Source organism: Myxine glutinosa, chromosome 11, assembly GCF_964187855.1.
Source record: "Myxine glutinosa chromosome 11, kmMyxGlut1.1, whole genome shotgun sequence".
In the NCBI taxonomy this organism is placed as follows: Eukaryota; Metazoa; Chordata; class Myxini; order Myxiniformes; family Myxinidae; genus Myxine; species Myxine glutinosa.
In genome coordinates, this window is record NC_136271.1 from 18811306 (window position 1) to 18825786 (window position 14481).

The 14481-nt window shown below is 39.3% G+C and overlaps 1 protein-coding gene across 1 annotated transcript in view; it reads right to left on the reverse strand.

The window, feature by feature from the left end:
- The window catches only part of LOC137436088 (CUB and sushi domain-containing protein 3-like), a 1358203-nt gene that overhangs the window by 46360 nt on the left and 1297362 nt on the right, over positions 1–14481 (reverse strand). The window contains exons 61-62 of the mRNA XM_078786463.1: positions 10006–10179; positions 9108–9181 (exon numbers count right to left, since the gene is read on the reverse strand). Of these exons, the coding sequence (XP_078642589.1) occupies positions 9108–9181; positions 10006–10179 (248 nt within the window). The remainder of the gene's footprint in view (positions 1–9107; positions 9182–10005; positions 10180–14481) is intronic.

Below are 14481 nucleotides of genomic sequence, written 5' to 3' on the forward strand. Positions count from 1 at the left end.
GCGGCCCACGCTCGCAGCTGCCTGAAATATATAATCACAGCTTGAAAAAATATATATAAACACTGAACAAGAATTTCCTTTCTTTTCCTTTCCTTTTCTCCATTATTTTGCTCTTTTTTTTTCTCCCACTTGCATAATTGCCTACCAGACATATTTCATTCAATCCCGGGCTTCCCCACAGGACTTGAAGGAAGCAGCGCACCACAATCTCATGCCAATCTCCACCCCTACCTTCAGTCTCTTTTCTAAACCCATTAATCCTACCCAACAAACCCTTTTAATTGAGGTTACTGGGTTTGCTCTGCTCCTCCTCTCCTCTTTTCCTGTTCACTTACTCCCAAGCATGTTGTGTCCAACTGTGTCCCCAATGTCAGTTCATTACCTTAATATCCTCTGTGTCCTCGCTGTTCCATGAGATTAAATGTTCTATCAAAAAGTCAGCTTTTGGCCCTTGAAACCAGGATGCAGAGGACTCAAACATTCTGTTCCGTTTGCACAAAAATGGCATTATTTGGAGAATGCCAATTTTTCAAATAATTTTTTTTAACTCTTTCATGAAACTTAAAATTTCACTGAATGAATCAAAGCATTTTGCCTTACTTCTTATTTTTGTATTCTTATTTATTCTTATTATTATTTTTTGTATTTTATATTTTATTTCATTATTCTTATTTTTGTATTATGCACATTTCTTATTTTTGTATTCTTATTTGTTCTTATTATTATTATTATTTTTTGCATTTAAAATTTTATTTCATTATTCTTATTTTTGTATTATGCACATTTCTTATTTTTGTATTCTTATTTATTCTTCTTCTTCTTCTTATTTTTTGTATTTTATATTTTATTTCATTATTCTTATTTTTGTATTATGCACATTTCATATTTTTGTATTCTTATTTATTCTTCTTCTTCTTATTATTTTTTGTATTTTATATTTAATTTCATTATTCTTATTTTTGTATTATGCACATTTCATATTTTTGTATTCTTATTTATTCTTATTCTTATTATTTTTTGTATTTTATATTTTATTTCATTATTCTTATTTTTGTATTATGCACATTTATTATTTTTGTATTCTTAATTATTCTTATTATTTTTTGTATTTTATATTTTATTTCATTATTCTTATTTCTGTATTATGCACATTTCTTATTTTTGTATTCTTATTTATTCTTATTCTTATTATTATTTTTTGTATTTTATATTTTATTTCATTATTCTTATTTTTGTATTATGCACATTTATTATTTTTGTATTCTTAATTATTCTTATTATTATTATTATTATTTTTTGTATTTTATATTTTATTTCATTATTCTTATTTTTGTATTCTTATTTATTCTTCTTCTTCTTATTATTATTTTTTGTATTTTATATTTTATTTCATTATTCTTATTTTTGTATTATGCACATTTATTATTTTTGTATTCTTAATTATTCTTATTATTTTTTGTATTTTATATTTTATTTCATTATTCTTATTTCTGTATTATGCACATTTCTTATTTTTGTATTCTTATTTATTCTTATTCTTATTATTATTTTTTGTATTTTATATTTTATTTCATTATTCTTATTTTTGTATTATGCACATTTATTATTTTTGTATTCTTAATTATTCTTATTATTATTATTATTATTTTTTGTATTTTATATTTTATTTCATTATTCTTATTTTTGTATTCTTATTTATTCTTCTTCTTCTTATTATTATTTTTTGTATTTTATATTTTATTTCATTATTCTTATTTTTGTATTATGCACATTTCTTATTTTTGTATGAAAAATGCAATGAACATTACATCCGTCTTTTATTAACTTGCGTCTGAAACAAATTCACAACACGGCTTCCGAGGCCACAGTGTTATATTTGCCATTGCGTGAATGAAAATTTAATGTCCCGGTGAGTAGTGCAAGGTATCGTGCAGTTTTATCAAAAGCCAATATTTCCTTGCTGGTTTCTTATGACCTTCATCTTACTTCTCCTTCTATATAAATCTTACCAGCACTCTTAAACAGTACAAGGAGAATATGAAAATGAGACTGCATTGCCTCAAGTCAGTCAGCATCTTAGGCCAATCTTCTTCCTCCTCATCTATACAAATGACCTCTTTGATGCTCTGTAAAAGCCTGTCTTCCTTTTTGCAGATGACGCAACCTTACGTTGTACAATACGCCATCCCATGAACAGGCAGACAGCAGCCGCGTCATTCTCTGGCCACCTGCAATTAATTAGATGTTGGTCTGACAAATGGAAACACGTCTCAATTGTGGTAACCGTCTGACTCACCTTGTCACTCTGGAAGGATTATCAAATTAACCCACGTATCTAATTCCATAGTCAGTCACTGGAAAAGGTTCAGTCACTTGAACGTATAAGTATTATCATCAGCCATGACCTTTCCTGGGCTGATCCATAAAACAGCTGCAGACTAGGTATCCTCCATCATTCCTTGATAAATTAGAACTACTCACAGTCCACAAAGGCCTTTGTAGATAAATGGAGTACCGCTCTCTCCCTCTCTTACTGGTTGGCATCAGAGCATCACATCTGTCTCTCCTGCAACCTGTGAAACCAAAGCACTCAATTTATTGACATCTCCCGATAAACGGCCGAAGGACAAGGCTGGTTACTCCCACAGTGCACACAGGTCGGTGGCCACTTCGTTTCTTCCTGCCTCCCCTCCGGCCGAGCTCCCTCTGCTTTCTCAGCCCGAGAAAAACCCTCCCCAGCTCATCCGAGCTGCATGCATTTTCCAATATCCTCTCCTGATTAAACTCCCAGGATATGTGCTCACTGTGCACCTCCATTCTCTTGTGGCTTTTTCTCATGCTTATGGAAATATATTCCTTGGGCTTTTCAGTCCCATTCTTACAGCTGGGGTTTCAGGTAGGAAATGGACCACCATCTCATGTCAGTGCCACCCTTCTCCCCATATTTTTCACTCGCCATTAACCTCCCCTAACCCAGCACTCTTCTCTCTCCTCCTTTCTCTCTTTCGTGTTGTTCATCCCCCTGCTTGTCGAAATATGGTTCTACTGGCCCACTTCAGTTTGTTGCCTTTTTGGCCTCTGTCATCTCACTCTTCCGTGAACCTTCAATTTTGTATAGAAAGAGAGGTCTGCCTGACAAGTGACTGAGGAAATGATCAAATTTCATTCAAGTGCTCAATGTCCATATCTGAAATATTGCTGGAAACTGACAGTTTCAGAAATCTCGTAAAGGCAAACTTGTGAATATTCACCGAGTAGTGAACCCAACACCAGTTCAGAAATACCATACACAAACATACATTGTTGCAAGGGATTATATCAACATCCCTGAATGGCGATTGCTGATTCACCATCAGCCGTCACATGATAAACTAGAACAGCACTTGTTGGAGCAAAATCTGCCAGGCTGAACATTTTAAATAAACAGTCGAGGCTCGTGTGAAGAGCTTGGACACAGAACAAATCAGGCCACAACAGAACAAAGGAAACAGCAAGAGACAGGGGAAACTCCATTCACAGGATGGAGGAGAAGGTAGACCGAGACAGACAAACGATGGATGCAGGTAACAACTAGATCGGCACTCAGTAGAGAGCATACCTCCGCCTGGTTAGCCATATCACTCAATGGTGAAGAATCACTTAAAAAATTAAATAACTCTCATATCCGAATCCATATTCAGATCTTCACCAAAATCGAATCTATTGGTCCTTGTCAGACACCCAACCGGCCCACCAAGTTTCGTCCGAATCCGTCCACAGCTTTTTGAGATATCCTGCTATGTATCGTTTTTGTCCCGATCTCCCAATGGTGAAGAATCACTTTAAAAATTCTAGTAGCCGAATCCGAATCTGGTTCTTCACCAAAATCGAATCATTTCGTCCTTGTCACATACACTACTTCTATGCCAAATGTCGACCGAATCCGTCCACAACTTTTTGAGATATTTTGTTCACAATCAAAGAAACAAAACAAACAGACAGGGGCGAAAACATAACCTCCATCCACCTTTCGTGCCGGAGGTAATGAGGGGTAGAGAAGAACACAAGGGGTGGACAAGATGGATGTGCAAACAAAATTTTGAGAGGGGTTGAGGTGGTTTAACAGGTGTAGATAAAAAGACCCAGAGGGAAAAATTGAATTGAAGAGAGTGTGGAAGGTGGTTCCACAGGCAGGGAAAGAGGAATAAATGAGTGGAGGTGAGCGATTTGCCACATTTTACATTCTGTATCCCACTGACAGGCCAGATATGGATCCGGACCTGAACCAATATCTAATTGGCTTGTTCTTGTCACCTAACCCACTCATTCACCTAGTTTGGGCAGAACTCATCCACAAATTTTTGAAATATCATGTCATACATAGTTTTTGGTCCTGTCTCCCAATGGTAAAGAATCACTTTAAAAATCATAGTAGCTGGATCAGTATCCGGATCTTCACCAAAATCTAATTCTTTCGGCATTGCCACACCTAACATGTCCACCAAATTTCGCCCGAATCCGTCCACAACTTTTGGAGATATCCTGTTTACAGCCAAACACCCAAAAAACAGACAGACAGGGGTAAAAACATACAGTGGGTGGGCGGAGATAATAATAATAATAATAATAATAATAATTATAATTATAATAATAATAATAACAAGCGTTACGCCTAGGTCCCCCGTCGGTGAAGTGATGCGAGTTGACAAAGTGGAAGACGCAAGGCGGCCATCTTGGATTTTGACGTGGCGACCCAATTTCCAATGGCGTTCTCCCTTATGCGTAGATACACCCACACACCAGATTAGAAGTTAGTAGTTCGTTTATTTTTCAAGATATTTTGCTCACAAGGTTCAGACATATATATGGTGGCGGCCATCTTGGATTTTGACGTGGCGACCCAATTTTCAATAGCTGTCTCTCTTATGCCGAGATACACCCACACACGAGATTAGAAGTTGGTACTTCGCTTATTTTTCAAGATATTCCGCTCACAAGGTTCAGACATACGTGGCATCAGACATACATGGCGGTGGCCATCTTGGATTTTGACGTGGCGACCTAATTTTCAATAGGGTTCTTCCATATGCCTCGTTGCACCCACACACCAAATTAGAATTCGGTCCTTCGCTTACGCACGCACGCACACACGTACGTCCGTACGCACGCACGCACACACGGACTGAGGGGAAAACCATAGTCCCCCTTTCACTCCGTGGTGCGACGGGGGTTAATAAGAGTTCCCTCACAAGGAACTTCAACCCAGGAGGAGGTCATTATAGGTCCGTCAAAGAATCTGCTAGTACTGCCAACTTATGGTTGTTTGTCCATGTTCTATCCTTTAAATGTTGAGCATCAAGCAAGGAAGCAGCACATACCATTTTGAAAGTCTTTGGTATGACTCGGCCAGGGTTTGACCCACTGAGCTCCCAAACACAGAGGACGTTCTAACCATTATACAGCCGAACCTGGTTGTCATTTTGATGATGCAGTTCATCATCTCATCATCCATTGCTCGTGTCACTGCATGAGGATTTAGAAATGATTTTCTTGTGGGAAAAACTTGCAGGTTTTTTTACATCCACAAGTGGAATGCAATAAGCCCGTGTTATCGAGCAGATATATGCACAATTTAAATAATAGCCATTGACGGCACTCACACTCTGATTGAGGTCAGAAGTTGTAACTTTGAATTTAGTTTATGATGGAGGAGGGATGGTGTGGTTTGATTGCCAATTAGTTTGTTTAACTCTCAACATCTGACACTGAAAGTAGAAGTGATGGGACTGCCACTGAGAACATGACTGATGTCTGATGCCATCGATAGTAACATTACAAGGTGTGACATTGATACTTGGGGATGGAGAAGGCCATGATGGAGCTAATATCAGCTTGTCTTTTCTGTGAGTTTGAAGATCCTAATGATGAAAACAATAATGTACTGGAAGAAAGAGTGTTAAATGCAATATACCATGTCTTCAGAAAGTATTTACACCCTTTGCCTTTTTCACATTTTGTTGTAGTACAGCCTGAATTTAAAATGGATTAAATTGAGATTTCTTTTGCCACTGATCTACACATAATATCCCATAATGTCAAAGTGGAATTTTTCTTTTTTAGAAATTTTTAAAAAATAATTTAAAAAAAGAAATATATAAGTATATAATTTATATAAGTATTCAACCCACTGAGTCAATACATCGTAGAAGCGCCTTTGGCAGTATTTACAACTTCGAGTCTTCTTGGATATGTCTGTATCAGTTTTGCACATCTGTATTTGTGAAAGTTCTCCCATTCTTCCTTGCAGATTTGCTCATGCTCTGCCAAGTTGGATGGGGAGCATCAGTGAACAGCAATTTGATGGACGAACACCCATCAAGTCTTTCCACAAATTCTCAATGGAATTCAAGTCTGGGCTTTGGCTGGGCTACTCGAGGACTTTCACATTCTTGTTCTGAAGCCATTCCAGTGTTGCTTTGGCTGTGTGCTTGGGGTCATTGTCATGTTGGAACATACGTCTTTGCAGTGTAAGGTCATTAGCACTCTGAAGCAGGTTCTCCTCAATGATTTGCCTGTATTTGGCTCCATTCATTGTTCCCCTTTATCCTTACAAGTCTCCCAGTCCCTGCCACTGAAAAGCATCCCCATAGCATGATGCTGCCACCACCATGCTTCATGGGAGGGATGATGTTAGATGGGTGATGAGCTGTGCTCGGTTTCCACCAGTCGTAGCCCTTTGCATTCAGGCCAAAGAGTTCAATTTTCGTCTCATCAAATAACAGAATATTTTGTCTCATGCTCTCAGAGTCTTTCACGTGGTTTTTTTGCAAACTTCAGGCGTGCTGTCATGCATCTTTTTCTCAGGAGTGGCTTCCGTCTGCCACTCTCCCATAAAGCCTGGATTTATGAAGTGCGGCAGAGACTGATGTCCTTCCAGCAGGTTCTCCCATCTCAGCCAAGGAACTCTGTAGTTCTGAGTGGTCATTGGGTTCTCGGTCATCTCCCTAACCAAGGTTCATCTTGCCCGATTGCTCAGTTTGGTCAGATGACCAGCTCTAGGATGAGTCTGGCTAGTTCGATATTCTTTTTATTTCCAAATGATGGACCTCACTGTGCTCTTGGGAACTTTCAACACTCTAGAAATTGTTTTATAATCTTCCCAAGATCTATGCTTCCTCACAATTCTATCTTGGTGTTCAATGGACAGTTCCTTGGACTTCATGGTAGAATTTATGCTCTGACATGCGCTGTCAACTGTGGGACCTTACATAGAAAGGTGTGTTTCTTTCTAAATCAGGTCCGATAAATTGAATTTGCCACAGGTGGACTCCAATCAAGTTAAAGAGACATCTCAAGGATGACCAAAGGAAACTGAATGCACCTGAGCTCAATTTGGAGTGTCATAGCAAAGGGATTGAAAACATATTGACTCAAGACATTTCAGCTTTCATGTTTAATTATTTTGTATGAATTTAAAAAAAACAAATTCCACTTTAACATTATGGTGTATTATGTGTAGATCAATGACAAAGAAAAGTCTCAATTAAATCCTTTTTGAATTCAAGCTGTAACACAACAAAATGTGAAAAACGTCAAGGTGTGTGAATACTTTCTGAAGGCATTGTATGTTGTGGTAAGCATTAAAAGCAAACTAATTATGCAAATTGGGTAAGTAAAGACAATACTTTATGATTGCAGTCCACACAAACCTGAGCTTATATTTTCACTGAGAGCAATTAAAATATAACTTAGCAACATCCATAAGAAATGTTTTTAATCGAGAAACTGAAAAGAACTGTCCAAAAAAGATCTACACTCGTCATTGACAAAGAATGAATGAAACTGGGAAAATCGACGTAGGATTTAAAAATGAAATTGGCGAGAACATTTGGCTTTGGCACCTTTAAAGTTTGCAAAATTTCATGTAGGTATATTTGCACTATCGGTGCCCATTACTGAGGCCGGTGTAAAAAAATATTGTGCAACAGCAGAAACCTTATGTTTAATGCTTGTTCAGTTTGATGCTTTTGAAAAGCTCTCGAATTATTTGTCCATAACTTGGGAAAGCAAATAGTTTCATCATATAACGAATATTCGTTTAAAGCCTGTTTCTGCAGATTTAAGAAATGTAAAACGATGTTTTGCTAATTCCAACTCATTCCATGGTGGAAAGCCACAACATAATAGAAACATCGCAATATTTACATATTACATAATATTATTTACTAAATAGCATATTTACATAACATACATAATACTAACAATATAATATATGTTAATAAGTTCAAAACACACCAGGTCACAAGTGTGTCGCACTGACCGGGTCCTCAGCATCATCCAGTTTCGGCCCTTCAACCTCGATACGGTCAGCTAAGGTGGGCCAACAGGGGCACATACACATCCACATGCAGCAAATACATCTGGATGCGTACATACCCCCACCCCCAGCCAGTGCGAACACAGACTACAACAACAAAATCGCCTCCACATCCAGAATCCACAGCACCAAACAACCATGGTGGAGCACTCAAACACCCACCTGTATACCCTTCACCACTCACCAACAAAACACACCAGATCATTCATACACACACAACACCAACCAACCACCTACCCTTACAACATACAAAAACACACACACCCATATATATATATAAAATGTATCACAGGAAATAAAACTTAGCAGCAAATTTCATAGGAAACCTTGTCATGTGGCTTGGCTTGCAGGAAGCAATTTCATCGCTTTTAGAATAGCTTTCCCCTAGGCCAGTCAATGACGACAGACATCTTTTCACCATGGACACTGAAGCATGACCGTGTTTGGTAGCTCAATGGTGGAACAAACATCGGCCGCAAGAAGTGACACATCAGGATGAGCACCAAATAAAAATGTTCTGATAGTTTTTTTTTGTTGCCCTCTCAAAGTGTTTCCTCCATATTTGGGTCATTTTGCTGTTGAGGGTGCGGATTATTGCCAGATGGATAACCACAGAATTTTCCATCTGTGAAGGGGCACATCTGGTTGGCATTTAAACCTGAAGGTGCATTACCTGCTGGAATTTAGTTTGAAAACCAACAAATTCATACACGATGTAAAACCACAATGTCTTTAGAAATGGTTTCCATACCTCATACCCAGATGAAACGTTCTGCTCCCCAAACTTTGGAGTGCCTGGATCAATGCAAGCGCTCTGTTGTGGGTCTGAGGAAAAACAAATGAGCGAAGAGCTGAATGTGAAATCACAGTGCAGGTCATGAACTAGATCTGCATATTGTCAAAGCAACTTAGATCGACACAATAACTACAGAGCAATTCCAATCGGTGTGGAAAAAATTTGATTCATCCCAAGAAGCTGGCTCTATCTACACAGGTTACCATGCCAATCAATCAGTGTCAAGATAAATGATAAACTCTATAGTGGATGAATAAATAAATAAAAAACGCAAGTTAGTAATAGATTGGAAATAAATCGTAAGAGCATGGTGAAGCTGAGGCAAGTATGGAGACGTACAAGGTGAGGAATTGGAAGGAAGAAATCAAGTGCATTTCTTAGCTCTTGGGAATGACAAGCCAGGGTGCGGTGTTTCCAATATAACCTCAATCTGCACTAAAACTTTCGGTTTCCCTATAACCTCCACAACACACAAATTTGAAATTCTCAGGTCCCAAAGGAAAGCAGAATCATAAAATCTAAGAGGAAAGCAGAGGCTTGCTGCACAGCTAAAGCAATTCCATTAACCACAATGGTGTCAAGAGGTGCTGCTCTCATCACTCTACAAATGCCATTATTTCTAAAACCGGTCAAGGTGGTCGGAAAGGAACCTCCCATCAACCGGCGCTTCAAGAGAGAGGCTCCGGTACAAGAGGCAAAGTACACCATCTTGTCCAGACTTTGGTGAGGCATGCAGGTGTTTTAAATAGCTGTAATAAATGTGGCAGTGCTTGCAGTAATTGTGATCTGATTTGTCCTTTTCAAAGTCCGACAAATTTTAAAGATCCTGACAACATTGTCCTTGTGACCGTACCGACACAGTAAGGCAGAGGGGTGCTCCACGTTCCATTGGACTGACATGTGCTAACTGAAGAGCCTGCCAGGACCAACGGCGGGCTACAACGGAACGACACTCGAGATTTGAAGATGAAGTTTATTCCATCTCTGCTCCCACCAGTTGGGAATCCTGGATCTCCGCAAAACACCGCTGTGAAAGAGGATATGCACAGTAAATACAAAGGGGGGGATACATGTAGTAAATAGAAAGGGGGAATACATATAGTAAATACAAAGGAGGTGGGGTACATATCGTAAATACAAGGGGAGGGGATACATATTGTAAATAGAAAGGTGTCGTTCATAGCTGGAGAACAAGAATGGCGTATGGATCAGTGAAGAACTACTTTACCCAATAACACCAGTAACAATTACCCAATAACAGTTGAGAATGTCATTTCACTTCCCTGCGAAGCAAGGTGAAACTGACATTTTGGGCATTACCCTTCAATGGAACAAAAGGGTGAAGTGCGGGTCAATGGTGGATTATAAATGGAAAGATGATGCAAACAAATGTCAGAAGTCAAGGGACTCACATTTGAACTACATTCATTAGGCCTTTAGGTTCAGGATACATCAAGGGTTAGACCGATTTGCTCTGACAAAGTGAAATGCCTGAACTATCAGCGTCACCTTGTTTCCCATGACGGTAAATGTATGCTTTATTAACTCTCATTTGAGAAGGTCCAAAATAGATATTGACCCATTCTACTTGCACAAATCCAGGAAGTAATGAGGGATTTGTGTTTGGAAAGGAAAACAATAATATGGAAAGATATTTTGGAAGACAGCCAAATTAATCCCCCTCTCCACCATCCCCCCCCCCCCATCCCACCCTCAACATGTCTACAAAATCCCGTGCAGCCAATGGTTCCATTTTCAGCATCACCTGAGGCCAACCAATGTTGGAAAAAAAACGACAGCAAATGGAAGCAAACATTATTCCGGGAATAAAACAGGCAAGCGGCTTGTTTTTAACAGTGGATTATTTTCCTGACTCGACTTCTTCTTTAATAATTAATAAATATGGCAAAATGGAGAAGATTGTCATGGAGTCCGCAAGGCTAAACCCCGCTCTAGCAGGGAAAATGGCCTTAAAATGCATGTTGTTTGTTGTTGTTTGTACTTCTTCTTTAATAAGCTGTTTAATATCACAAATCCCGATATTTTTTTACATGATAAAAAAAGGAGTGCAGATGTAATGGAGAGTTTATTTTCCTTTCTTTGTGAAGAACTCAACATGGCTGATTAAGCGAACATGACACAAACTGCAAAGAGACACTCGAACATTTTAATCGAGTCTTAATTATCATTATATTACAATTGGTCTACAGTCTTGAAAGCGGTGGTTACACAAATTAGACACATGATGCTTAAAAGGATTTGCAAATCCAACAAAATTACAAGAATAAAAGCACGACACCTGAGCTGCCACCTACACGGCTTTCGATTCCAATTCCATTTAGTTTGATTTATTTATTTTAAACGGTATTTGTGATTTTGGATGCAATTTCCGAGAATTTGATGTCTCTAAGTATCGGAATGTAGTCAGCCCCTGCCATGCATCTTACCAGGAAGGAGCCGAGGAAGCACCGTGATGATGCCGAGATGACGTCGGCAGCTAATGGGTGTCGCTCAAGATTCGTAGTTGCGGTGTCGTGCATGTCTCGTGATGAACAAGTGTTTAAGTTTTGCAGTTATGTTTTAAGTTTATCCTGATTCATATTTAATTTAGCAAACGAGGAAGTTCCAATGCTTCAAAATGGATCCATAATGACTGTCCAAGCCCCCTAAGCTACCTCTATTGCACGTTTCGGTGCTGAAGTTATGCCTCTGAGGCCTACGTGGTTCTGCAGTGACTGACCCTCGGATAGTCTCAGTGCCGGCGAGTTGCACCCTCTCTCCCCTGCCAGCATGGACTGCGTGCCCCTGTTCGTGAATGTGGCGGTCTCAGTGATGTCCGGGTTTGTGACCTATCATTCCCGTTGTAGCCAGGAGGTATCTGACGATGGATTTTGAGCAGGAGTGTGATGGAAGAATACCATTGTGCCCGTGCCCTCCTTGGCCTGGCTAGACAGGAACTGTCCTGGATCTCCAGATATGGCTCCTTGCTGCACTCCTGGCTCTGTGTTGTAAGCTTCTCCTTCGGTTTGCCGACAACATTTTGGGCCTGTCTGGCACTTCTTTAACAGAAGCATTAACATGGAGAAGCTTGTCTTGTTTTAACAGCTTGTCTGGCCTGTCTTGGCGTCTCAGACTGGCACTCCATTCCTGCCACGGCTGCCCTCCCTCTGCTCATGACTTGATCTGCTCGTCGTCGGGCCCACCACAGTGCACTTTCTTGTGACCCTCTGCCCGCTGCTTGGTCTGTGTGTGGGCCTTGGTGTTCTCTGCTGAATGTGCATGGGACTTCTCTGTTTTTCTGCACAAATGCCATGGATGTCCTTGCCGGTGTTGTGTCCTGGAGGTCGGGGAGACGGTTATTATCAAAGCCTCCATGGCTTCTTCGGTCTGGTTGAACTTCATGGAGAGGCTTGATATTGCTTTATTTATTTTCTTGCTGCACTTCATAGTACCTTTGCTGTGCACCACCTGCGTCTACTCCACCACAATTTGTTATTTTGTTGTAATTACTATGATCTACTTTATTATTTTGATATTTTAAAATGCAATATTTTATATTGTCTTTCATATTATTTTTTAGGCTTTTTTGTGCTGGCATAACTTTATATTGGTCTATGCATTTCATAACTTGCATCTTATTATATCGAGATTTACAACAATTATTATTGTAATCTATTATTGTAATTATTGTAATGTCATATTATTGTGTCGATCCTTATTTTCAATGTTATACATACACTACCGGTCAAAAGTTTTAGAACACCTCAATTTTTCCAATTTTTATTGAAATTTCCGCAGTTTAATGTCCAGTGAATAACCTGAAATGGTACAAAGGTAAGCAGTAAACTGCTCGAGGTTTAAAAAAAAAACGTTGAGGTTAGCAAAAACTGGAAAATAATGTAAATTGCAAGGCCTTTTTCATTGTAAAAATATTATATTGTAAAAAAAGGCCTTCTTCAGGGAACAAGGAATGGGTTAACAACTTACAGCTGTTCTGCAGCAATGTAAGTAAATTAGGCCTTGAAAGTTCATGCAAACAATTCCTACAGGTGTCCCACCCTCTGCTGATTACTTGATTACAAACCCCCTGTCTGCATAAAGCAGGATTGGAACAGACTGTTATTACACCGTTTGAAGCATTATTTGGACAATATTGCACTGTAGGAAGTAGTATATTGGAAACTGGAGGAAACTCTGACAGGAAGAGGTTTGGCAGACCCAAAACCACAACAGAATCAGAAGACAAGTTTCTGAGAGTCAACAGCTTGCGTGATAGGCGGTTCACAGGACAACAGCTTCAAGCACAGCTTAACACTTGTCGAAGTAAGCAAGTCTCAGTTTCAACTGTGAAGAGAAGGCTTCGAGCTGCAGGTTTGACAGGTCGAGTGGCAGTAAGAAAGCCATTGCTAAGATGGCAAAATAAGAAAAAGAGGCTTGCCTGAGCCATGAAGCAGTGAAGCACTGTCAGTGGACTACTGAAGACTGGAAGAAGGTCTTATGGTCCGATGAATCAAAATTTGAAATCTTTGGTTCATCACGCAGGGTTTTTGGACACCGTCGAGTAGGCGAAAGGATGGTTCCTCAGTGTGTGACACCAACTGTCAAACATGGAGGAGGAAGCGTGATGGTCTGGGCCTCTTTTGCTGGATCCAGAGTCGGCGACTTGCACAGAGTGACTGGCACCCTGAACCAAAAGCGCTACCACAGCATTTTGCAGCGCCATGCAATACTCTCTGGTATACACCTAGTTGGTCAGGGCAGGGGTTCATCCAACAGCAAGATAATGACCCTAAACATACCTCCAGGCTATGTCAAAACTACCTTCGAGGAAAAGAACAAGACAGTAGGCTTCGTATCATGGAATGGCCAGCACAGTCTCCAGACTTAAACCCCATCGAGCTGGTCTGGGATGAACTGGACCAGAAGGGTGAAAGCAAAGCAACATACAAGTGCAACACATTTGTGGGAACTTCTGCAACAGTGTTGGGAAGAACTTCCCGAACAATATTTGATTTCCATTGTAGAAAGAATGCCACGAGTGTGTTCGGCGGTTCTTTCTGCAAAAGGTGGCTACTAAAAATGTAAATTCAATTTTGTCAAACAAAATGATTCTACGATTTTTTTAAATCTCCAATTGTTTATTTGTTCTATGCTTAATTTCGGAGTACATTGAGACATTAAACTGCGTAAATCTCAATAAAAACTGGAAAAATTGAGATGTTCTAAAACTTTTGACCGGTAGTGCACTTGCATATGTACTTGTAAGTCTTAAGGATAAGTAGTACTTTGTATTTAATTTTATTTACTTATAGATGTTATTGCAGTCATT